Source organism: Podarcis bocagei (assembly GCF_964188305.1).
Source record: "Podarcis bocagei genome assembly, chromosome: 11".
NCBI classification, from domain to species: Eukaryota; Metazoa; Chordata; class Lepidosauria; order Squamata; family Lacertidae; genus Podarcis; species Podarcis bocagei.
In genome coordinates, this window is record NC_138136.1 from 15,840,457 (window position 1) to 15,866,861 (window position 26,405).

Consider the following 26,405-nt stretch of genomic DNA (forward strand, 5'->3'; position numbering starts at 1 on the left):
AGTCTCTCCCCCTGAATTACTCTTCAGCACTCTTGCAGGATGCCCACTACAACATTACAAGCAATACTCAAAAGCTCTCTCAAGGCAGGTTTCTACCAGTCCCTCAAATCCTATCCTGAAGGTTGCCAGACAAGCATTTGACCTAAGCCTTGCAGACTAAGGTGTCAACCATGAGTTGTACCAAAGAGACTTTTCCTTGGATTGCCTGGCAAATGGAATGGAAGTGTGCAAGTCTATTTTGTTTGCCTCTTCTAGATACAAGCCTCTGCTGCCAGACAATGTGTTTGGGGCTATCTAAAACAAGAGCACACATACAGTATATAAACTGTGTGTCTCTTTTTAAACAAAATTAAATGTAGAAACTGTTAAGCTGTTTTTAATGGCAGAACTTAGCCAGGAAACGGTGAATTTATCAAATGCCTCTACTGAACATGCCAAGTAGAGGAGTAGCAACCAAGGCAGAAGGCAGATTCCAGACAATCCTGAATCCCAGCCAGTGCCATATCTCAAATTAAGCTCTGTCGATGATTTAGAAAATTACATCTTACAACTGGGTAGAAATCCTACAGAGAATGCAAGATTTAATTCATAACTTAATTATAGCTGAATTAGCCATTGACATGAACGTCAACTATCTAGGACATGTCTACACACGTATTTCCTTTGCTGTCACAGTTTTAAATCAGTGTCCAAATAAACGAGGCATCCTGTTGCATCAATTCAATCTGCCATACTACCTACCTACCCAGAGCTTTGTATAGTTTAGCTTTCTTATGCTGTGTTCACCTATATGTCCGAATATAAAACAAATCCCTACGATGCCACCCAATCCAATCCAAGCCTCAGTTCTCTATGTAAGAAACAGACCAAGGAACAGCACGTTTGTGTCTATTTATTACTAAGTGTTAAGTGGCGACTGGCAAACGTGTGAGATGGATCATAAATCAAGCCACAGTCTGAATGCTTATCACCTGGTAAATATGTACAGTGCTTATGATGGAGCCAATTTGCAATGCAGAACTATCCAGTGAAAAGTTACTGATTTATGTACATAACATGTGGCAACAGACTGAACCAAACTTAGCATAATGGACTTTTACACGCCATCCCACTACAAGCTTGGAGAACCACTGTTACAGTCATCAAACCACCTAAACCATCTTGTTGCAGCCTCTTTGGGGGAGAGCACCACATCCCATTTCATTGCTGTGACAAATCAAAACCACTCTGTACTAACCAATTTGGGCAACCTTTTGAACTACACAAATAGCCAGACAGGGCTGTGGCCCCCAAACGAGTTAAATATAAACATGAACAAAAATTGCCACGACAACCAATTCCCACAAACACTGGCAAAACCAGCATGAGAGCGCTGTGGCTTAGTTCTGAGAAGTTACTTCTGTACAAAGAACACAAACGTCAAGTCAGACAAGTGGCAGAGTAGTCAGCAGAAAACTTGTCTGAGGATTGGAATGCTTTTGCAGAACATCTGAAGAGCCATTAGAATTGCACAAAAATGTGAGCAGCATTTGAAATATCAGCAACAGTAGAGAGGCATTAAGGCCAATAACCCAGGATATATATGTGTTTGTGTGTGTGTTTATGTATATGTGTGTGTGTACACACACATAGAAGTGTGTGCACACACCTATACACACACACACACACACACACACACATATCCATAGAAGTGTGTGCACACACCTATATATACACACACACACACATATATATACATACATATACATATATATATATATGCAGGTTTTGGTGTCTTCGGGTATCTTCCCGTGTAAGAGTTGGGGTGTCTAGGCGACGTTTCGACGAGGTCTCACTCATCATCTTCAGGCATCTTCAGTGAGACCTCGTCGAAACGTCGCCTAGACACCCCAACTCTTACACGGGAAGATACCCGAAGACACCAAAACCTGCATTCCTGTACCCGTGAAAATCTACGAAAGCAAATATATATATATATATACACTCACACATATATGGAGTGTTAAAATACACAGCATCAAAGGATAAACATAGAGAAGTTGACCATATTTCAAACAGTGAAAATCCGGATAGAAAAGTTGGCAAATTGTTGAGCTTTCGGGGGGGGGGGCTTTTCTTAGTTTTGCCCAGAGTCATTGACCTGTTTCCTTTTTTGGGGGGTGGGGGGCAGAGTTGCTGAGCTCTTTTTAGTTAAGTTTTGCGCAAAGGTGTTGCAAAATCGCAAAAAAAGAGAGAGCTACCACCATGCAGGGGCTGTGTGTGTGTTTAATGGTGGACCATGATTCATCCAAGCTATTGCTAATGGCAAAGTATTTGCATATGGTTTTTTTAAAAAAATAACTTTTTCATAAAGTACCCCCCCCAAGGTTTATCTCTCTCCCACCCCCACAAAAAGAAAGCGCACATCCCCTTGTGACAGGGTGGCCACGTGTCCTCCCCCCCCGCCCCATGTCCCCCCTTTTCCCCCCAGGGGTCCAACTTGGAGAGACTTATTTTGATCGGCCGTCCGAAGCGTCCTCTGGAAAAAGATGGCCAGCCTGGCGAGGGGAACAGGTGGCTGCAGCTACATGGTGGTGAGGAAAAGCTACTTACTGGGTCAAGGCAGCTTTTTCCTTTTTAGCGGCGGCCGCCCCGTCGTGCTGGAGGTCAGTCATGAGGAGCAGCACCATTCGGAAAGGGGAAGCCGAACACCCGTTTCCCCTTTTTCCCCTCACGGCCAACCCACTCCTGGCGGGGGCTAGAAACTTTCGCCCCCTTCCCCTCCTCCCTGCTTCCTGTCACCTCGCGACGCTCCGCATCCTCCGAGGAAGAAAAGAAAGAAGGAGAGAAAGAGAGAGAGAGGAGGAGGAGAAGTTTCGCAGCCCCGCCCCCCCCACCGCCCCGCGCGCGCCTCAGCCTCGCTAACCTGAGCGAGTTTCGACCGGTCTCCGTTCGCGACCGAGGAGGAGAAAGGGAGGGAAAGCCCCGCCGAAGGCCCGTCCCATTCTCAACCCGCAGAGCGAGTCCCGGCGAGGCTGGAGGGAAAGAGGAGGAGGAGGAGGAGGAGGAAGAGGAAAGGAAACCGGCCCGACGAGCTCCTCTGAGAGGGAGCCGGTGGCCCAAAACGTGCCCGGGAAGAGCGCGGTAGCGCGGGGCATGTCGGGTATTCACCGCACGAGAACATTCCAGAAGGCGGCGGTTGTTTTTTTTGGGGGGGGGGGCGAGCTGTCCCCGTTGGTTGGGCAAAGGCCTCGTGAGGGGAAGGGCCTTCGTTCGGATTTTCCCGCCTTTTTTTTTTTTGAGGAGGGGGATGGCGCTTTTGAGGGGAAAAGAAAAATGCTCAACAAGTTCTTGGGGGGTGGGTCTAAAAATAAATAAATAAACCTCGAAAGCTTTCGGGGTTTCCCAGAAAGAAACTAAAACACAACCATTTTGGGGGTTTTCAGAAAAAAGCACACACCACAACTCAACCATGTTGGGGGGCTTCTCAAAAAGAAAAAAAACCCTCAACAACTTTTGGGGTGTCCTGGTTTTATCTTTTTGAAATACAGCAACCCTAGCTGCTTATTTCGTTCGGTTTACGGTTGCCGTATTTCCAAAAGTAAAGTTCCAGACACCTGCAAAGTTTCCTTTTTGAAGGGTGCCAACAAAGTTGATGAGCTGCTTTTGTTTTTTTTTTAAGGAAAGCACCACCAAAATTGGGTACAAATCCAAACCTCCCGCCAAAATGGTGATTTTCAACTTCTGGGTTTCCCCCCCTGACACCATGTTTTCACATGAAAACTAGGAATTGCCTGACATGTGGGAAGCCTAGTTCCATTTCTGGATTGCTTCCGGTGAAACACCTCAAAGCACTTCCACAATATAAGCTCCCAACATAATTAATAATACAATAAAACATTTAAAGCAACCTCCCCATAAAGGGCTGCCTTCAGATGGCATGGAGGTGGGATAACTCCAAATTCTCCAACATTTCTCGGAAGAAAATAGAGATTTTTGGAATTTTAATTTGGACAAAGTTGGGAAGTATTACTAAAGAAACTTGCTTGTTGTCCAAAATTAATGTTACTGAATATTTCGGATGATGCCAATGCAGATACATTGTCAAAAGAATATATATGATGTTGGCAGCACAAATAGTAATTGTGACTCAGTGGAAAACAGCCCAAAATCTTGCACTGGACTGGATGCTTGATAACACTCAATTTGGAATATAGCCATAACAGAGAAAATCACACATTATTTGAGATTTCAATAAAACACTTTTTATACAATTGGGCATTCTTTTGTGACATATAACCCTCATGGCAAATCTGAAGCTATACTTGATGATCTTGATAGCACCAATAGTCTTCACTTGGAGTTTGTTATTTTAACTCACATGCAACTCATGCCTATTTTACAGTTTTTCATCTTTGGATATTCATTTGTTGTTAACTGTTGATTTAAAAAACCTTTATCAAAAAACAAAACAAAAAACCCTTTACCAAAACCCACAAACAGGCATTTAAAGACATGGTATGTCATGGGAAGATGTTCCAAAATGTAAGCTCAGTTTCTCCATTCTACAGAGTGGACCTTTTCATAAGATGCTATCTTCAGGAGACCGTCTCCTGCGGAGTAGAGTAACCCCTTGGATATATAAGGCGTAAGATGATCTTCTCGATATCCTTGTCCAAAGCTGTATAGGGCTTTGTATACCACCAGCACCTTGAACTTAGCTAAACTGGTAGACAGTGCTCACATCCAACTTGGCTTGAATGACACAATGTCAACAGAAGCATGTGTATTGATGTTGCTCTCAGGTTAAGTGTCATTAGCCTGGTTTCATTATAGGTCCATTTCTCCCCTGCATTTTGCCTCTCTAACAACTGCTGCAGAACCAAACGCTTTTTAAACAGGTGAATTTCTCCTTTTAAAAAATCATCTCTATGCCAGAAAAAGCTTGACTCACTAACTGCTTGTGCACCAGGAAGCTTTTAAGAGCCCTATCAGAAATCAAAATACGGGCCCTTGTGTCTTTTCTTAAGGAATCCACAAGGTTGCATTTTCTGGTCCCCAGCCCCACTCCACTCCTTGATGAATGTCATATCTGATCATGCTACTGTTTCCTGGATTATATTACCTTCAGTTGCTTCAATAACACCAGGTTGCATAGCTTCCACAACACCAGTTTGAGGATGCTTGAGGAATTCATATATTGCAAATTGAACTGACCCAGTCCCCAACCTCCTCAGCTAATGTATGAACTGAAAAATAGTTATCCATCAGACTTTTCATGAATACAGGTGACTCTCGACTTATGCTGGGGTTATGTTCCGGGGATAGTGCATAAAGCCAAAACCAGGTATTGTCAAAACACATTGATCTCAATGGTGGGTGGGATTGCTAAAGTCTTTTTTCCTTTTTGATTTTCTTCCCTTTTTTTGCCAAGACTGTAAAGCTGAATGTGCACAAGTTAAATGCGCTTAAGTTGCGGGTTACTTCTACTGCAATAGTTCTTCGCCCAAAACATTATGAAAACAACTTTTAAAATGTCTGTTTTGGGATAAAATATATTCTGAAATATGTAAAAATTTGTTTGGAAAGTCATATTTGATACATATGTAAATACAAATTATTGTTAATATTTTATTTATTAAAATATTTATAGACCACTATTTCATAAAAAGTGTCTTACGACAAGAATACTTAAAACCACATTGTAAAACCATATTAAAAAGTTAAAAACAGACATTGATTAACCATTGTGGAGAGATTTATTCTTTATTGCCTGGATAAGCTTGGCGGAATATAAAATTTTTCAGCAGATGTTTAAAAGCTAAAGCAATTTAAAAATTTGCAGACAAATGTGGGCATAGAATGGAATGGACTTATGGCTGAACACATGTGAAAGTGTGAGTAACGATGACAAAATTATGCTCCGCGACATGTCCATTGAATGAGACGTGCTCCCAGGAAGGTGACTATAGGACTGCGGCCTTAGACACTGTGATTGTATTAATCTTTGGTAAAACCTGGCAAATCATTTTAATCTTGAGATTGTGCCAGCAGCGACAAACAGGAAGCAGAATCCCCAGTACTCTATTTGCATTACAGTGGTACCTTGGGTTACAGATGCTTCAGGTTACAGACGCTTCAGGTTACAGACTCCGCTAACCCAGAAATAGTACTTCGGGTTAAGAACTTTGCTTCAGGATGAGAACATAAATTGCACAGTGGCTGCGCGGTGGCAGTGGGAGGCCCCATTAGCTAAAGTGGTACCTCAGGTTAAGAACAGTTTCAGGTTAAGAACGGACCTCCAGAACAAATTAAGTTCTTATCCCAAGGTAGAACTGTATTGTATCATCAAGTTAACTGACTTTGTTCACTGAATTAATGAAGCACTGACATATGCTGAAAAGAATTTTTCAGCAATTTCTCCTCATCCCATACACACAGGGGAAAAAGAACCATAAATAAATCAGAAATTAAATTGTTATGACAAAAGGGGAAAAAATTCTATGTAAAGTTGCAAAGAAACATTCTTTGCTCTCCGATGCCATCTGGTTTTGTATGTTTATAACACATTCAAAGTGCTGGTTTTTGTTGTTGTTTTTTTACTGATGTAGCTGAGCCCCTAGTCTGTTTTATTAAAGATTAAACAATTTGGGAACGCTCCCACATCCAAAAATAAGGGTTAAGAGGATTGCCAACTTTTCAACAATATTTCATTTATTTATTTCTAAAGCTGGCATCTTACTGACTGACTCAAGAGGTTCCCATGATGTACCGGTATTAACATACAGTATTAAAATGGTATTGAATTAATGTAAAAATAAAAATAAATTTAAAGGAACCAGCACCCAAATCCAGCTGGCAGGTGAATATACTGTTGCTTGTGAATGACTCATTAAACACTTGAAGTTCCTTAAAACACTTATGTAACTTCACTGAATCCATTGCAGAGTCACGCATATCCTAATGTGCAATTTCCTGTGGCTCGTTTTTCTTGTTCTCCTTGTATGTGGCTTATAATGTGTCAGAACATACTCTTACATATTCCTGTTACATTTATTTATTTATTTATTTATTTATTTATTTATTTATTTATTTATTTATTTATTTATTGTCCCTGTCTTGCAATAAAATTTATTTCACCTACATACATTGAGCAACTACAGTATAATAACGGTCTTTCACTTAGCATGCATGAGTCTCCAAAATACTTTTTTTGTGCTATGGTTGCAATGGACAGGGGAAATGTTCATTCTTCTCCACCATCCGGCCTTTCGGATTGTGATGTCACATTGTTATTCTCCTCCTTCACAAATTGTTCTTTGATGACAGTAAAACGAGAGCCATCCCTGGAGGGGACAGGGTCTCCTTGTTCTGTGATAATACATTCCTCAAGTTCTGCTGCTCTCAGCTGGGTTTACGTTGAAGGACTTAAAACAACTTCGCTTCATTCTGATTTGCTTTATTCTGCTTCGCTGTATAGTTGCAGTTCTATACACTTGGGGTGTTATTCTCATTTTGATTATGTATTTTGTGGTTTTATATTTTAATTTTGTTCTGTGAACTGTCCTGAGACCTCTGGGTATAGGGCGGTTTACAAATTCTAATTCTAATACTAATAATACACTTAGCTCTTAAGCACTCTTTGTGCATTCAGCTGAATATGTGAAATGGCAAGTGGGAACCATCAGCCCTTCACCCTCAGTGATGCACTTGAATGCCCTTCCCAGCTGATGCTAATTGGCACATGGAGTTTCCAACATGGGAATGGGAACCTTCAACAGTGAGGAAACCCTGTGTGCAGTAGCGCTGGTTTTTAACACTGTGGCATAACACCTACCCACCCTAATTTGCAATATAGGCCAGGTAAAAAAGTATGAAATATGGACTTCGAACCAGTTTGGGATGATATATCGCCCAGCCCTAACACACATCATGATTTGCAATATATTGCCAGGTCAGAAATTATGAAAACGATATCATGATACGGACTTTGAACCTGTTTGGGATGATATATCAATATATTGCCCAGCCCTAATGTGCAGGTGAAGCAGCTCCCTTCATTCTAAAGTTGATTATGCATTGGTCAGGGGTGTACCTGGTGCATAGCATCATTGAGGGGAAGAGTTTACCCTGTGCCTTTCCCCTTTGCACATTCAGACTGAGTGCCTATAGAGAGTTTCGCTTGGAAACCCCTCTGAGCTTCATAGGAGAGCTGGGAAACTGGGCCATTCCGTATCTACGAAACAAACCCAACTGAGCTCTTCCTATCCCATGGCGTCAACTGACTGGACATTAAGGAAGGCAGCTACTGAAACCTAGATGGCCTCTTGAAGCCAACATTCAGCCTGCAAAGCTTGCAGTCAGAAGACAGTGCTGATGACACAGAAGACAACGTTTTGGTGTCTGACTGTTACAAGCCCTGGTCAAGATGCCCTTACCCCTAGCACATTGCATTAGCAAAATTATCCTATTTGTTACAGGAAACAACTTTTACTTTGCACGCGGGCTCAGACCTGGTGCCTTATGATTCCAAGTCAATAAACCAGAGCACAGATGCATAAAAGAGTCTTTGCCCTGGGCCTATCAGAATAGTTTAATTCTTAGTGTATTTGCTTTGTCCACTATGGTCCTGCAAAGAACTTTGAAACTTAATAGTCTGCACAATTGTACTATTGGTCCAATAAAACAGATTAGCTAACCCTGCTTTATCTCTATTGTGTATGTATATGGATTCATTGAACTCACATGAAGTCCATCCAAATACCTCTCTTCCCTTAGGAAGCTAAGCATTGCAAGTAATATATTAACAGTCCTTGCAGTGCTCTCTGACAAACAGAGGCTGCAGGCAGCTATTGTGTAGTGTAGTATACAGCACGGGTAGTCGGCGTGACATACTCCAACATTTCTCTGATGAAAATAGGGACACCCTATCCCAGAATAATAATGACAATCATTTTATTATTTCTACCCCACCCATCTGACTGGGTTGCCCCAGTCACTCTGGGTGGCTTCCAACTTATATAAAAACATTAAACATTAAAAAAATTCTGAATACCAGGGCTGCTTTCAGATGTCCTCTAAAGGTTGTGTAGTTACTTATCTCCTCAGATCAGGGGTTGCATAATTCCATACCCTCCAACATTGCTCCAATGAAAACAGGGACACCCTACCATACCCTCCAACATTTCTCTGATGAAAATAGGAAAGTCATGAGGAAAAGCAGAACATTCCAGAATCAAATCAGAAACTGGGACGGCTTCTGTAAATCTGGGACTTTCCTTGGAAAACATGGACACTTAGAGGGTCTGGCATGGTGCTATGCAAATGTTGTTGGATTCCAAGTCCCATTAGGCTCAGTCGGTCTGGCCAAGAGTCTGGAACGATGGCTGCATCTGGAGTACACTATGTTTGCTACCCTTCTATACAAATAACCAAAGCTGGTGAAAATACACAATCTGTGAAAATGCATAATTAATTTGTTCTTTGCTTGTTGGGAATATGCAAAGACTAAATCCCTATGAACGACAAAAGCAGAAAGATCATGCAGATTGCAAAAGCGGCTATCGGTCCTTAGAGAGCTCCTTCTCAAATGCTCTTTGGGTATCCATACTCTGTGTAGCATGGAAGATTCTTGGCTCATTTGGATATTACTGCAGGCCCAATCAATTTTGGACTGTTTCTCATTCATTAACCAGAGGCCGTTGCTCAGGAATGGGCTATGGAATGGGCATGCTTGCTGGTGCTGATGTGGTTTGTATCCCACAATGTCTGGAAGGCATCAGGACATGTGCTTATTCCTGCACAAAGTATGAGCTTCCACTACAGACGACAAAAGGTGTGAAGGGAGAGTCTAAGCCCATTCATCTGACATGCTGAGACTCTTCCTCTTTGTGTCTTGCTCATTGGCGACATAAGCCTGATGCCCCCCTTTTTTGGACAGGAGGAGAATGGGCATAGCCAGGATTTTGTTGGGGGGGGGCACAAAGCCTCAGTTAGTCTATGTATTTTTTATTGATTTAGGGAGGGCCTGTACCCCCTTGGCTATTTTCCTGTGCTCGCTCTATGGTTTGAGTTCTCATACATTTGCATTGTCATGAATTGGGGGGGGGGTAGACTCTCCATATACAGTGGTACCTCAGGTTAAGTACTTAATTCGTTCCGGAGGTCCGTTCTTAACCTGAAACTGTTCTTAACCTGAAGCACCACTTTAGCTAATGGGGCCTCCTGCTGCTGCCGCACTGCCAAAGCATGATTTCTGTTCTCATCCTGAAGCAAAGTTCTTAACCTGAAGCACTATTTCCGGGTTAGCGGAGTCTGTAACCTGAAGCATATGTAACCTGAAGTGTATGTAACCCGAGATACCACTGTATCTAAGTTTAATAAAGGGTCATAGAACCATAGAATTGTCAAGTTGGAAGGGACCGCAGGAATATTTTGCCCAACATGGGGGTCAAAACCCAGAGATTTAAGAGTCTGGTCCTCTACCAACTGAGTTAATCCAGCTAGGATAGCATTTAGCTGCTTTTTGGAATATGAAGGGAAGATGCCAGGCCAGTGAAAAATACAGGCTGAACCAGTTCTCCTGTTCAGGAGATTGCTGATAGCGATGCCCTTATGAAAAACACAAGAAAAACGTAAGTACCGGGCCATTAAGAATGATTGATCATGCAGGCGCCGTTCTTCCCGCAGCTGAGAACTGGACAGAAACAGAAGAATTGAGAGGGACAGGTTGTCAGGGTCAGAAGGGGCATGATACCACCCCAGGAAAAGAAGGTGTCCTTTTACAACAGAGGTTTGGGGAGCAGGGATTTTCTGGGAAGAAGGAGCAGGAAGAACTCCATGCAGAGACTGAAGGGTGGCAGAAATGCTGGCTGGTTGGAGCAGGCTGTTCCAGAGCGATATGGCGATGGCGCTTAGGATGCCTTTCGATCCAGTGTTGCCCTGCCGGAAAGGACAAGCCCCTCTGGAGATGTAAATGTTGTGAAGTGTGTGTCAAGATTCAGGTTCTAAATAGTGTAAAATAAACTACATTTCACAAAGACTCGAGTCTCCACTGTGCCTCATTTTCCGCAAGAAACACAAACCCTGGTTAAGTGCCAAGACCCCTGGAATCCTGCTACTGCCCAGCAGCAATTGGGTGGCCAGTAACACTATGAATGCTGGATAGGGCATTGATGTCCCTGTTGGTGTTAATAATGGATTAGGGCTAATCAGGTCTCTAAATTAACTGAAAAGACTTCAAAGGAGAGTGGGAAACAAGCGTGCAATCCCACAGCCTGTTCTCAGTTTCATATCCAGAGTTATGGATGCGAAGCATTTCCATTTGCACTGGTCCTCTGCAGGTACTGCAAAACAGGCACAGGACATGCAGAATTGAAGTGGAAACTGCAAGGCCCAGATCCTGAGGGTGATTCTTTAAGAGATGTACAGAAGAGACAATTCAGCCAGGTGCAGATTTCCTTGCTCCTGTGGCAACAAAGAGAGAAGCTATACTTGGTGACATTCTCCCTTCCCTCTGTGCAACTCGTAAAGACAACAGAAGTCCTCTTAGAGTAAGGTTACTAGATTTTTTCCAATGAATCTGGCAACACTTTAAATAACAAACAAACAAACAAATAAATACTACATGTTCGGACGTTGATGCTGCAGCAATGGCGGTGGCAGAGGGGCGGCTGCCGCCTTGACCTCAACTGCCACATTTCCCCTTTGAGGCTTCTATCTCCTTTCTCCATGAGCCTGGGCAGCCCATGAGTTGTTGGTTCTTTGGTGGTGGTGGTGGTGGGGAAGCGGTGCGCGGTGGGTCAGGCATGGAAGGTGGAGAAGGTGGAGAAGGAGGGCCAAGAGCGGTGGCAGGGGCGAGGCTTGGGCAGCACGATGCCTCCCTTCCCATCAGAGCAGCCCCAATCCCATTCCTACTTGAGTGAAAGCAGGAGGGGGCGGGGATCCCTCAGCTAGGAAGGGAGGCTTCCCGTTGGCTAACTGAGAGATCCCTGCCCCCTCCTGCTTGCACGCAAGCTCTGATAGGCAGCGTGAAGCCTCCCTTCTCAGAAGTTGGGAGGCTGCTCCGATAGGTTGCATTTCCCGGGGACATTAGATGAAATCCGGGGACATTCCGGGGATGGAATTTGTCTGGGGACTTATTCGTAAATCCGGGGACTGTCCCTGGGAAACGGGGACGTCTTGTAACCCTATCTTAAAGGCTGAACCTGGCAGCTTTATATGCAATGCCACCACTTGGAGAATCCATGGATTGGAACCTGTGCAAATTTGGACAAGATGGATTCTTACACGGGGCTCCAGATTTTTGAGGAGTGAAGTCAACAAACTACTCCCCATTCAACGGCCATTAAAAAATTAATGTTTTAAAGGGGCCTTAAGTTTCAAACCCGCAGAGTCTTACAAAAGATAAATAGGAAACTGAGCAGTTGCCAATGCAGATGGAAAATCTTCTCAAACTGTGAGCTTTTATTCTGCGGCAAGATCTTGTTACGCAACTACGCAGCTCAATCGTAGCTGTATTATTATGTAGTCTTAATAGCCTATGTATTATGGATGCAGGGAAAACATCTCTGTGAAAAGCCAATGCAGCACAATTGGAAGCCCCTATTCAGTCGAGCAATCCACACCCTAAACGGCCCATCTAGATGATTAACAAAATTGCATCTCGCCCACTTAGCATGACATTGTAGCCATGATTTAGAATAGAATATAGCAATGCTACATACAGGGCTGAACAGTACCCGCTTGAACAAATCTACCATTGTTACATTTTAAATTTTTTTTACTTGTTGTACTGAGATCCGTTCTTCATATTTTTCATGGCCGTTCTGAAATCCTGCATAATTTCGGATCTTGAGGCCTTAACCCATCTGCTCTGAACTTTGGAGAATGTTAGATTGGCACAAAGTCCTGCTTCTCCCCGAAGCCTTCCAACATATGCAGAGAGTTAGCAACAGGAATTTCTATCATTCACACAGCACTTTGGAGAATGTTAAGCAGCAGAGGCTCCCACTCTTTCTTATCTTTGTGAGACTGCCGTCAAATCTGCTTCTTCCCTAAGTGCTTTGTGCATACCAGAGGGAGGGAGCTGGTGGTGAGGCCACACAGCGGAAAGCCAATATTTATAGGGTGTTATGTACACGGATAAATTGGCATTTTATATTCAAATCAGACAGGGCAGAATTATCAAGTCAGTCTTTGATAGATGGTTTGTGCCTTAAGGAATAGCAAGGACTTCTGCAAGGATGTTTTGGGGAGGGGGAGATTAAAAACAAAACAAAAGGGGGAGCAGGCTAATTTCTTTTTCTTTTCTTTTTTGAATATTTTATTAGTTGAATATAAGAACAACATATAATCAAATACAAGCAATCAAATACAGTTTTCCCCTAACCCCTAAAAAACCCCCAGCCCCAACTACGTCCAGGTAATTACATTAGTAATATAATCAAATAAAAAATTATTTCTACAGTTGCTGGTTTAAAAAATATCATTCCACATGCTCCCATGTGTCTTAGGTGGTTTAAAGGCATGTTCTGTCTTTGATGCATATGTAATAAAGGAGGACCACGTTATGTGAAAGTTACGTAGTTTCTCACATTGTTTTCTTTCATGTACCGTTTCTGTTAACTTTTCCATCAAAAATAAATGCTAGAAATCTATTGTATTTCAAATGTGAAATCTAGAGGTTATGGTTCATCAAGGGAGGGACCAGCTCCACTGTAGACATCTACAGTATGAGGAATAATTTAAGGCAAGTTACAGGGCTATAAAATGCCAGGTATCATTTCTGTAAATTTGTACCTAATTTTGTAGTGCGTTTCTTCTTCCTCCTGCTGTGGATATGTTCTAACAAACTTTCTGAAGTCAGAACCGCAGCATACAGTGCTGGAGAAATGTGATTTTGCTGCACTGCAAGTGTTGCCTTCAGGAATGGCGTTTATCCCATGCTGCATTTGAAAAAACCACTGCACAATGAATGAACAAAAAAGGGCATCATCTTGAAAGGTCTTGATCAGTTTAATTGGGGTCCTGTTTCTTTGCCAGGATCCGAAAGAGCTGCTTTAGGCACATCAAGGACTCGGGACACATCTGGTGAGATTCTCCATCCTTTTTTTCATTGAACAGCAGATTTCTGTGCTGCATCACACAGACAACCTTTGAAAGTTGCAGCTGCGAAAGTGATTTTCTGTGCCACATGGGGTACAGACTGTTCCAGAAACACAAGCCGAGCCACCACCACCACCTCTGGCAGGCTGAACACTGGTTCTCGGGCATGGTTTTCAAATGGATCTTAAAGAAATTTTTTGCCATGCATTTCTAACTTCAAGTGCACATGTTTTCAAATAGATACACACAAACAGGATATTGCAATGTTTGGTCACAGAACTAGGTTTGTCTCCTATTCTGAAGATCGCCTTTCTGTTCTGTTTATATTCCTGGAGCCCGAGGGAGATATAACACAGCTGCTGGTGACAAATTCTGACTTTAACATTTCACAGTTGTTATTAGTTTATTACAAACTGTTTCTAAGAAGCAAACCATAATAGCCAACCGCAACCCAAAAGGCTGTTTAGGGGGATGCCAACTGGTTCCATAAGAAGACCTCTCCACATATGTTTTCCCCATATATGACAATGCCAGTCATGGTTCTCCTTCACCTAGCAATTCTTCTACCTTCTATGCACCACATTTTTCACTCCACAAGACGCACCCGACCATAAAACGCACCTAGTATTTAGAGGGGGTATGCAAGAAAAAAAAATTCTTTAAAGGGAGCGCTGAGCAGAGCCTGTATGCATCCCAGGCTCTGCTCAGCGCTCCCTTTCATGAGCTGTGTGGAACGTGTGTGCGGCGCTTGCAGGCATTTCCCTGAGGAGGGAGAAGGGCAGCCCATCACTGACTTGGGGAAAAGCCCCCAAGAGCCACACACACGCTCCGTGCGGCTCTTGGGGGCTTTTCCAGGAGGTGGAGGAAGGGACTGAGGGGCTAAACCAGAAGCTAGAACAGCAAGATCCTTCATCCAGGCAAATAAAAGCCATTATCAGAACTCAAGGACACATTCCAACCAGGCAAAAGGAGGGCACAAAACCAGTGAGGGGAATAGCCTGGGTAGAGATGATGTAACTTGGGAAGAGGTATGGCGTTGGAGGTTCCTGAGGGCCAGATACAGAAGCGTGGAAGATCGCATTTGGCCCCCAGGCCTGAGGTTACCCATCCCTGATCTAGTCCTAGTGGAATCTTCTGATGGACAGCCTTCATACCAGGAAGCCTTCAGCAGGAAAATCCTATGTTTTGTGATGGAGCCCATTCTCATTTGTTTGCCAGGTCCCATCACATTGACTGAATTCTGTCCTAGACTATCATACCCCTCAAGAGCCAGATACCCCTTAAATCAGGCCATCCAATTTTGGGGTTTTGTGCTCATGTGTGACAGCACTGCGCCCCCCCAATTTTTGGGGCTCCATACTCTCATGGGGATCACATGACTTGAGCAGGGGTGCAACCCAGAAGATGCGAGTCCTAGTTTTTGGCTTGGATATGTTGGAGGGAATGTTCACATTGTACACACTGGAAGTCTTTGTATTCTTCTCTCCTGCCCTCTTTAGTAGTGTTGGGTTTTTGGGGGGGTTTTGCATTCTGGCCTCCTTGGGAAAGACACAGTGTGTTTGTGCACCCATTTGTTAAATGCTTCTTTAAAGGCCCTGGCAACCTGAGGTCCCCTGTAATAGGCTCGGGTCTGCTTTGGAGTTAGTCCTTAGTTCTTATCCAATTGATATGGAAACACTTTGAACCTCTGTCTACCTGCAACCTTTGTCTCCTTTCTTTCAAGTTAGTGTTGCCCATACCTAACACCTTTCCCAGGAGGGCATGTGACCTATGCTTCAGACTCTCTTACTCACCATAGCGCTGCATCTACCAGGGAAAAGCGTTTTGACATCTAGTTCACTGTTTCTAAAATCATCTCTATTTTTCATTTAGTCTTCTCCTTCCAATTCTCCTGCCTGGCTCTAATAATCAACATGCTCTCCAGACCCTAGGCTCCGGGCCTTATGACAGGATGGAACCGTTCCAATGACAGGGGAAAACCCTATTGATTTGTTATGGTGAGCCATAAAAGGTTCATCACACTTCTCCTGAATGACTTCTCCTCAGTGACTTCCCTCCCACTGGATTGTTTCCACTATCACATGCTGTGAGTTGGCAGAACAACCTCTCCTTGCCTCGTTGGAGGACATTCCATTAACAACCATGAAACATTTACTTTACCTTCTCCAGAACAGTCCTAGTCATGGAGCTCTGGAGGAAGGCTGCTTGATCAAATCTATCTAAATCTGTGAAACACTGTGCATTGGACTGAAACGCATAGACAAATGCTCTTCTTGATAGGGCTGTCATCCATAAACTGCTCTGCTCCTTAGGCATTCCAGATCACCCAGTTTTGCCTGCCCAGAAAAATGAACACCCAGAGGGGGGAAGGACAGTTTGCTTACCTGCAATTTATGTTCTTTATACTGTCATCTGTGAAGTCCCCGCACCCTCCTTTCCTATCTCCTTTCCTTATGTGGGATAGCTAAAGGGACCCCTGACCATTAGGTCCAGTCATGGCTGACTCTGGGGTTGCAGCGCTCATCTCGCTTTATTGGCCGAGGGAGCCGGCGTACAGCTTCCGGGTCATGTGGACAGCGTGACTAAGCCACTTCTGGTGAACCAGAGCAGTGCAAGGAAACGCCATTTACCTTCCCGCTGGAACGGTACCTATTTATCTACTTGCACTTTGACATCTTTCGAACTGCTAGGTTGGCAGGAGCAGGGACCGAGCAACGGGAGCTCACCCCGTCGCGGGGATTTGAACCACCGGCCTTCTGATCGGCAAGTCCTAGGCTCTGTAACCCACAGCGCCACCCGCTATGTGGGATACTCCCATGGTAATGATAATGGAACTGGGCAGAAGAATGCGCACCCTCTTCTTTCAAGCAGACTTTCTCTACCTGGCGCCCTCCAGATGTTATTGGACTACAATGCCCATCACCCTAACTATTGGCCATGCTGGCAGAGGTTGATGGGAGTTGTAGTCCAAAATATCATGAATGCACCAGGTTGGGGGAAAAAAAGCTACTTAAAGGCATGCGCAAAGGGAGAGCAATGTTCCCTTTGGAAGTAGGAGCAAGGCTTGACATGTCAGCATCTAGGCTTTTGGCCTAGAAAATGCACAGGCATTACTCATGGATTCTAGAGAAGAGGAACTGATACGTATGACTGAGGAGACATTAGTTAGATATATGCGGTATTTGAATACCAAGAATACTACAGGAGGAGAGCTGGAGGAGTCTTAACCTTATTCACCATCACCACTCATATCTCTTCAGCAGCACTAATCAAATATATATGAGAAATGAATACCTTTCTCTTCCCTCATTGGCTCCCGATTGTCAGTTTTCAGCTGTTTATCTAATTACTGCCTCGGATCATTTGCCTGTCGCATAGCTGACAATGGTATGGATTTTGGCCAGCCTGAAATCCTCTCATTAAATTACTTAAAAGATCAAAGATTTGCGAATACAGTTGTGAGGAGTAACCACTTGCATAGCAAGAAGGATATAATATTATTTTTTTAGCGGTGCTTCTGAGTAACTGAGAAAACCAAACTCTTAATCAGCTACGCTTCAAAGAATGGATGTGACTGCCCACAGGTAATACAGTATAAAAATAAGAGGAAAGGGCATCACACCTAAAACTAAAACTAAAAAAAGCCTGTAGCTTCAGCAGAATGCATTGAACATTTAGGGTGTGCCTGTTCATGCACTTAATACCATAGATAGATATGGGCATTGTTTTCTCTGTACTGTAAGATCCTGAGAAAATCCATGACTGGCTCTGGTTTCCTGCAGCATGAGTAATTGGCATATGTGTAGCAAGATGAATTTATGAAACAGCATCACATACTATATATTGGCAGATCACGTTATTCATTCACTTACTCCATTTACAGCCCACCTTTCCTCGAAGGAGTTCAACGCAGCACCATCCCATTTTATGGTCACAATAAGTCCCGTGATGTAGGAGTGGCTGAGAGAGAATGACTGACCCAAGGTCACCCCGTGATTTTCGTCACTGAATGGGGGTTGGAACCTAGGTCTGAGAATCATGTTGTAAGGATGCCCAAGGGGGTCGTGGGGTCACATTGCAAAGCCCTGCTTGCTACAGCCAATCCATGCACTGAATAAATTCCAGCAACTAAAGCTTATCCTACCGTAGAGACAAACCAACCGTTTCAGGAAGCACATATAAATCTACAAAAATCATCCTTTGCAGTATTCTAAAATAGGATAGGGACGCGGGTCTCTACCACAGAGCCTAGGGCTTGCCGATCAGAAGGTCAATGGTTCGAATCCCTGCAACGGGGTGAGCTCCCGTTGTTCGGTCCTGGCTCCTGCCAACCTAGCAGTTCGAAAGCACGTCAAAGTGCAAGTAGATAAATAGGTACCGCTCTGGCGGGAAGGTAAATGGCGTTTCCATGTGCTGCTCTGGTTCGCCAGAAGCGGCTTAGTCATGCTGGCCACATGACCCGGAAGCTGTCTGTGGAAAAACGCCAGCTCCCTCGGCCTATAGAGTGAGATGAGCGCCGCAACCCCAGAGTCGTCCGTGACTGGACCTAATGGTCAGGGGTACCTTTACCTTTACCTTTAAAATAGGATTATAAACTGGACGGGGATGTCTCCAACTTTTCAAAAGTATTTTTAGAAATTTTTTTTTTTTTAAAAAAGGAATCTTTCTATGTTAAAATACAAATAAAACCAAACGGGAGAACATACTTGATACAGAGCGATGAGGACACTACTTCAGATGCCTCTTCCAGCAGGAGAATCTTAAGAGGTTTTCAAAATATGCCGCAGGTTGGTTTTTTTTTAACTTTTTGAGGAATTTTATTGTTTTGTATTGTTGTTTTTTCGATTCATTGATGTTTGTGTGCATGTACATGTATAATATATATATGTATATACAGAGGAAGAGAAAGAATTCATTATTTTTGTAAACTGCTTAGAGGCTGTTTCAGTACTGAGCAGTATATAAATAAACATATGAAGCAAATAGATCAGAATGGTTGGCTGTTTGCTGCAACGCTAGCCAACACGATTAGCCCCCTTGAAATGAGATCAGAGTGCAGCAGAATCGATTTTCGCACAGTAAGTCTCATTATTTGGGACACAGGTCAGCTGGGCACGATCCAGACAAATATTGCTTGCTGCACCACAGTCATTTTAGATTGATTCCGTCTCCATCCCCGAGTCACAGATACTTCATCATCGTGGAGACATGTCAAGATGTGCACTTGTATAAATGATAGCACCCTTGCTAGAAACATCTTTTGGGTAAGGCCAAAATAGCAACGTAAACTCTGCTAGATGTTGAAGGTAAAAATACAATCCAGGAAAGAAACCTGATGGCCTCTTTTTCTTTCTATCTTTCTCAGGTCACAATCATGATGATTCCCAAGGGTATCTGTCTGGTGGTACCATGTGGATAGTTTTCAAATATTATCTGTATAGTTAAACGATCTAGACATCACCTTGCCGACAAAGGTCCGCATAGTTAAAGCTATGGTTTTCCCAGTAGTGATGTATGGAAGTGAGAGCTGGACCATAAAGAAGGCTGATCGCCGAAGAATTGATGCTTTTGAATTATGGTGCTGGAGGAGACTCTTGAGAGTCCCATGGACTGCAAGAAGATCAAACCTATCCATTCTGAAGGAAATCAGCCCTGAGTGCTCACTGGAAGGACAGATCCTGAAGCTGAGGCTCCAATACTTTGGCCACCTCATGAGAAGAGAAGACTCCCTGGAAAAGACGCTGATGTTGGGAAAGATGGAGGGCACAAGGAGAAGGGGACGACAGAGGACGAGATGGTTGGACAGTGTTCTCGAAGCTACCAGCATGAGTTTGACCAAACTGCGGGAGGCAGTGGAAGACAGAAGTGCCTGGCATGCTCTGGTCCATGGGGTCACGAAGAGTCGGACACGACTAAATGACTCAACAACAACATTTAAATGATTTCTAGAGTTATATTTGTCTATCCCAGGGGTCGGCAAAGTTTTTGTGGCTTGGGCTGGTTCACGGTCCCGCAGATGCCACGATGGGCCAGAGAGCGCACATGCATGCGCAAATGCTATTTATGGCGCTCCTTCTGGCGCAGAGGAGGTGTGCGCAGCTTCCCATTGGCTGCCGGACCTTCCTGCAGCCAATGGGAAGCCTGCCAGCACTGAGGAAGGTGGTCCCTGCTCTGCTCTGGTTTAGCACGACGCACGGGAGCTGACCGAGCAGGTGGTGGGGGTCCCTGAGCGGGCGGCGGGGGTCCATGGGCCAGTTAAACAACCCCCATGGGCCGCTTGTGGCCCATGGGCTTGAGGTTGCCGACCCCTGCTCTATCTGTTACAGGAGGGTTTTTTCCCAGCCAAAACTTGTCGAAACTCAATTCCGGCACCTCTCAAGTAGGTGCCATTCCAAGAGAACGAGGGAGGTGTTCATGGTGAGTTCCAACACCTCTTTTTCTAGAAAAAGAGCACTGGTTATAGGATCCAGAGCAGGTCAGGCATTTGCTATAACAAAACAGGATTGTTGGGCTATAGCAAATATCAACAAATTAGTGTGAGTCTGTGTGTGTGTATGTGTATGCCTGCATTCAGAGAAATCCAAGTCTTTTGATGAAAAGGTATAGGATAAAAATGCTATATATTGATTAGCAGGGGAAAAGGGGAGCCAAACACACTGTTTTGATTGGCTATTACGCAACTCTAATAGGATTGGTTTTCCATCCCAAGGTGGGATTGCAAACGACGTTCTGAGAGTACTTTGAGCAGCTGGAAGTTGGGGAAGGAGAAGGAAGAGAAAGAGTGACCGTATGGAAGCGTTCACCCTTAACTAATATGTAAGCTCTGTGTCGTGTAGTTTAGGGTGGAAAGCAACATAACAAAGATATCTACCAGGAATCAGAGGACAGGGTTTTTCTATTTTATTTTGATTACCTGCTCAGCTTGGCTGTCTGTGTGCAGAATTAAAATTGTTACTGCTAGAGAATGAAATACATGGCTGAACGTGCTTTTCTAGTGCGGTTTGGACAAATTCAATTCCCCTTTTCAAGGTTAACAGCTTTCACGGCAACAGCCAGGTTACCGTTTTATACTTGAGGGTACAGGGTAACAGAAGGAAATTCATTAAGTGGTGGAGGTAGACTGGTATATATCTCATTCCCTTCAGGATGAGATGTGATAGTCCCAAGACTGGCAGAAGGCCCAAACAACACTGCGTTGCAAACTTTACACAATCCACTTTCATAAGTACTTCGAGAACGCTGGCTGTCCATAGGTACAGAGAATACGCCATACAATACAGTCATACCTCGGGTTACAGACACTTTGGGTTGTGCAATTCCGGGTTGCACACCGCGCCGAACCCGGAAGTACCGGAATGGGTTACTTCCAGGTTTCGGTGCTTGCGCATGCACAGAAGCACCGAATTGCAACCTGTGCATGTGCAGATGTAGCGCTGATGGGTTGCAAATGTGCTTCCCGCACTGATCACGTTCGCAACCCGAGTGTCCACTGTACAGTCATACCTCGGGTTAAATACGCTTCGAGTTGAGCGTGTTCGAGTTGCGCTCCACGGCAACCCGGAAGTAATGGAGCGCGTTACCTCCGGGTTTCGCCACTTGCGCATGCGCAGACGCTCAAAATGATGTCACGTGCATGCACAGAAGTGGTGAAAAGCAACGCGTGCGTGTGCAGATGTGCCGTCGCTAGATACGTTTACCTCTAGATGCGAACGGGGCTCCGGAACAGATCCCGTTCGTATCTAGAGGTACCACTGTACTTTAAATAAACCACAAGCAGATCAGAGTCTAAGGCTGTGTACGCACTAACCCATCTGTAGCATAAAAATGTGTTTTTTTTAATCAATCTAGCATTATTCATGCTCATCCTCAATATATGCCCGAGGTGATGCCAAGCGAAATGAGACAGGAATGGCAGCATCTGCCCAAGGGCGAGGAGGATTCTTAGGTGAGGGTGGAGATAGCTCAAGTGGTGACTGGGAAAAGCATTTTAAAACAAGTGGGAGGGCTGTGTCCAGTGCTTTTTTTTAAAAAAAAGTTTAGGGGTACTCTCATTTTGACTCAAGAAAACCACCATTTTATAGTTCAAATCGGGAAAAATGAATACAGTAAATGGACAAAAGTACAAAGATTCACAAAATGTTTAGGGCTATGCGTACCCCTGCGTACCCCCAGAAAAAAGCACTGGGTGTGCCATACATTGGGGTTCTTTTGCTCAAGCTTAAGCTTAGCTACCTATCCTAGCCTCTGCCAAGGTATCTTTTGAGCCTTCAACTTGTAACCTGAGCTGATGCAAAGGTCATGTGCTAACTTCCTTGATACAACTATCAGGATTTCCTGAGCAGTGAGTCCAAGTCTTTTGTTTGAGGGTGGGAATCAGGACGTTCTAGATCCTGCTGTCCACAAGGTGTGGTTACTTGATATGGATTTGGAAACCCTTCCCATGATTAGGTCATCCATGCCTTTTCCTCCTTACACATGCCCCAAGTGGAGAAAGGAAGCGGTGATTGTGATCTTGGTATATTCCCACCTATAGCATCAATGGGCAGGTGTGCCCATTTCAACGGGGCACACCATGGGATAAAGCAATGAGCTTTTATTTTCACAGCGAAACTAGTTTTTTACGAAACACTTTTCAAGAGCAAAAATATGCAATAGAACTAGGTTTTGTGTGGACTATGATATAAGAAAGCAAGCACTCAGTTTCTATTGATTCTAGAATAAAATGTTGTGTGGCTGCAGCCCCTATCAAGATAGCTGGTGCCCATTTTATTTAGCTCGACTTAATTGCCTGCTGCTGATTCAACACAAAGCACACAGAAATGATTGCATTTCTCAGCGTTATTGGCAGTTGTTGATATTCAATAGCTGATTTGAACGAGACATCTAATTTGGGAGGGGAGAGGGAATATTTGCTTCTGTACAATTTCTCACATTTGCGACGTCAGCAATATCAAAGTGTCTCATCAACAGTTTGATAGCATTATGTAAGGATGCCAAAGTTCTTGCTTGTGGAAGCTTCACGGTGCAACCGTGAAACTGATTCCTGCTACCTGTGCAGTAGGCTTAGATCTCATCCCAAGGTTGATTTAAAGTGCACTAGAAAGTGCCAGCTCCAGCATTTTTAGGGTGTGAGGAGATGGGCTTGGGCAAGGTACCCCCAATGTGTCTGGTAACCTGGGATATCCAAATCAAAAATTCTTTCGGTCCACATCTCACCTTTTGTGTGCTATGGCAGTACTGTGGGTTGGGGAGCTAGACCACATTAGCTCTAGAGATGGGATAATTTGCCTATTTCCAATCCACTACAGTGGTACCTCGGGTTACATACGCTTCAGGCTACATATGCTTCAGGTTACATAGTCCACTAACCCAGAAATAATACCTCGGGGTAAGAACTTTGCTTCAGGATGAGAACAGAAATCGTGCTCCGGTGGCGTGGCGGCAGCGGGAGGCCCCATTAGCTAAAGTGGTGCTTCAGGTTAAGAACAGTTTCAGGTTAAGAACGGACCTCCGGAACGAATTAAGTACTTAACCCGAGGTACCACTGTACTGTCATTTTAATGTATTTTACTCAGTTCTGTTCCATGGTTGCATTACTTAGGGTTGCCAAACGTCTCGGACATAGCTAGTATTCAGCCTTCGCAAACAGTGTCTGGGAGAAAAATGGTTAAATGTCCAGGAAAATCCAGACATATGGCTACCCACGTTGGGAATGTCGATTTGGGTGAATTTAATAATAAAAAAGCTTAACAACTCAAAAAGATCAACAACCTTTGTGTCCGGATTTTCACTTTTTGAAATTTGGCAACGCAAATGTACATTATACAATTTTTTTTTAAAAAGAAACCAGAATGCACATATAAATGCATACTATTTATATAGTTAAAGCCCCAAGAACTGTTAGAACAGCCAGAAAATGACAAAATCTAGTTGAAAGCATGCTTCTCATCTGCACATTAGTCTGAGAGATGTGGATTGGTTCATTTCATGTAGGAATGAATAAAGATCAAATTCTCCATGCACCCCTATTTCCGTCATATCTACTATGGGAGTGAAAATGAAGCTTGTGTGGGAAATGTAAAGAAAAAGAAGGTACTTTCTATCATATGTGGTGGACCTGCCCCAAGGTGAAAGACTTCTGGGAGAAGATTTATAATGAATTCAAAAAAAATGTTGAAATATACATTTATTAAGAAACCAGAGGCCTTTCTTCTTGGAATAACAGGTCTGGAATTGCCCAAGAAAGATGTTAAATTATTTTTGTATGCCACAACTGCTGCTCAAATTTTATTAGCTAAGAATTGGAAAACACAAGAAGTACTAATGGTGGAAGATTGGCAGATGAAGATGATGGACTTTTCGGAGCTAGCTGACCTGACTGGAAGAGTCCGTGACCAGAAGGAGGAGGAGTACCAGGAAAAATGGATGAAATTTAAATACTATTTAGTTAAATATGTTAAGTTAAACTAATTGGACAAACTTGTAAATACCAGATAGGCTTAGGATTTAAATATGGAATGGGATGAATCAATATGTTTAATGCTGAATTGGAAAAAAAGAAAGATGTTAAGCGATTAAGTTTATTTTTGAAGAATATTGGATTTGGAAAACCGTTAAAATGGTATACATTGAAATTCAACCAGGGGGACACGAGGAAGTCACTTAACAATGTAACTGAGTTTGATTTAATTCGGTGGAGAATTATGTTTGTTTGTTTATATGTCTGTTCATTTAATTTTTTTGGGGGAAAATTAATAAAAAATGAAGCTTGTGTGAATCCACTTTGCGTCTCATAACTGAGACTGAACTCTCTAAAACTGCTGGATTAGATTAAATGGGGTCTGCCAGAAATGCTTGCCTCTATTCGGTTATCCCAAAAGTGACCCTAAACATTTTAATTATGGGGTCTGCCTTTACAGAATCCGAGCTTGGCCGGACCTGATCCTCGATGCAAAACAGAAACTTCATTAACGTCCCAGGAGAAATGTATCAGCTACACTGAGTGACCCACTTAGAAGCAGTAGATAATAATCCATTGTGTCATCGGTAAGGTCATAATTATAAGCCATTAGGTCAAAATACTCATGGAACGATCGGAAAGAATCTTTTAAACATACCTGATGAACACCGAACCAGTACTCTCGGTAGCGCTGAGGGGAGGAGGGTCGTCGCTTGACTTGCGGGAGCGAGACCGTCGCTTCAAATGAAAATCCAAGTCTTGTAGATCGTGCATCTTCTTAACCATTTTAACAAAATTAAATGGCCGTTGGAAAAAGAATAAATGCTTCTCATCTGTTCCTGAACATATCCTTCCGCAGCACAGGTGTTTGCTGATATTTGACGTCGATTTTTATGCTGAACCTAGCTCAGGAAGGAGCTTTCTTTATGAGTTAATAAGTTACTTATTTGAGCAATGTCACATGCCTCTTGTGTGTACCTGTCTGAAGGCAGCCTTATTTACTTAGTACTAAAACCTGGGTATTAGTAATACTAATATACCACTAAGGGGGCTAAGAAATTGAGCTATTTAAACATATATTCCTTTGGTAAATGAAGCAGTATTTGAAAGCCGTACTCTCGCAACATGGCTCATTAACCCGCTTTTATACTGAGCGGCATTGCTAAACACAGTTTGCCAAATCGGTGCAGTAAACTGAGTCTGGGTATTGGAAATGGGTTAAGTTTCTAAGCACTGGTAAATCCTGCCTCCCATTGAACCCTGCTAAATCCGCTGATTTCGGTGAGATCAAGGCTAAGTAGCAAAGTACATGTTGTATCAAAGGTTGGCACAGGGCTGGGGAAAACCCCTACCAAAGAATTGGGGAGCTTTCAGAACTCAATAAGACACAGGAGATGCACAACTGGATTCCTCATTGCTTTCTATTTTTTCTTAAGAGCAGTTGGAGTTGGAGCTCTTCCTTGCTTGCCATTCCCCAATTTCCAACCTTTCCCAACCTTGGGTCCCTAGATGTTGTTGGACTACAACTCCCATCAATCCTCGCCAGCGTGGCCAGTGGTCAGCGGTGATGGGAAATGAATAATACCTGGGACCCATGTTTAAGAAAGTCAGTCAGTCACAGCGGCGGAGCAAGCCGATTGGGTGGCTGGGGCGGCGCGTGTTCCCTGTGCCCAGGGGCAGGGCGCTCCGTGGGGCCTCCGAGGAGTCTGCCTTCCTCCTCCCACTCAGCTGCCCTACAGCTGAGGGGGAGGCAGCGGGTGGACCGTTTGGGGCAGCACAAAGCCTGCGGACCTCCAAGCCACAGAAGAAACGCGAGGCTCGGGCACGCTGCAGGCCCCGCAGTGAGTGCTGCCCGACATTT

General features: G+C 43.7%; 1 protein-coding gene across 5 annotated transcripts in view; it reads right to left on the reverse strand.

The window, feature by feature from the left end:
- GRAMD2B (GRAM domain containing 2B) overlaps positions 1–25,402 on the reverse strand; it is a 62,107-nt gene extending 36,705 nt beyond the window's left edge. For 3 of the 5 annotated variants that reach the window (XM_081213719.1, XM_081213720.1, XM_081213718.1), the window contains exon 1: positions 2,906–3,468. In XM_081213719.1, coding sequence (XP_081069845.1) covers positions 2,906–3,453 — 548 coding nt within the window. In that variant the 5' untranslated portion in view covers positions 3,454–3,468. Of the gene's footprint in view, positions 1–2,592; positions 2,857–2,905; positions 3,469–25,202 lie in introns of those variants that run through there. The other 2 variants (XM_081213721.1, XM_081213722.1) reach the window with 2 other exon arrangements.
- Positions 25,403–26,405: the final 1,003 nt, after the last annotated feature.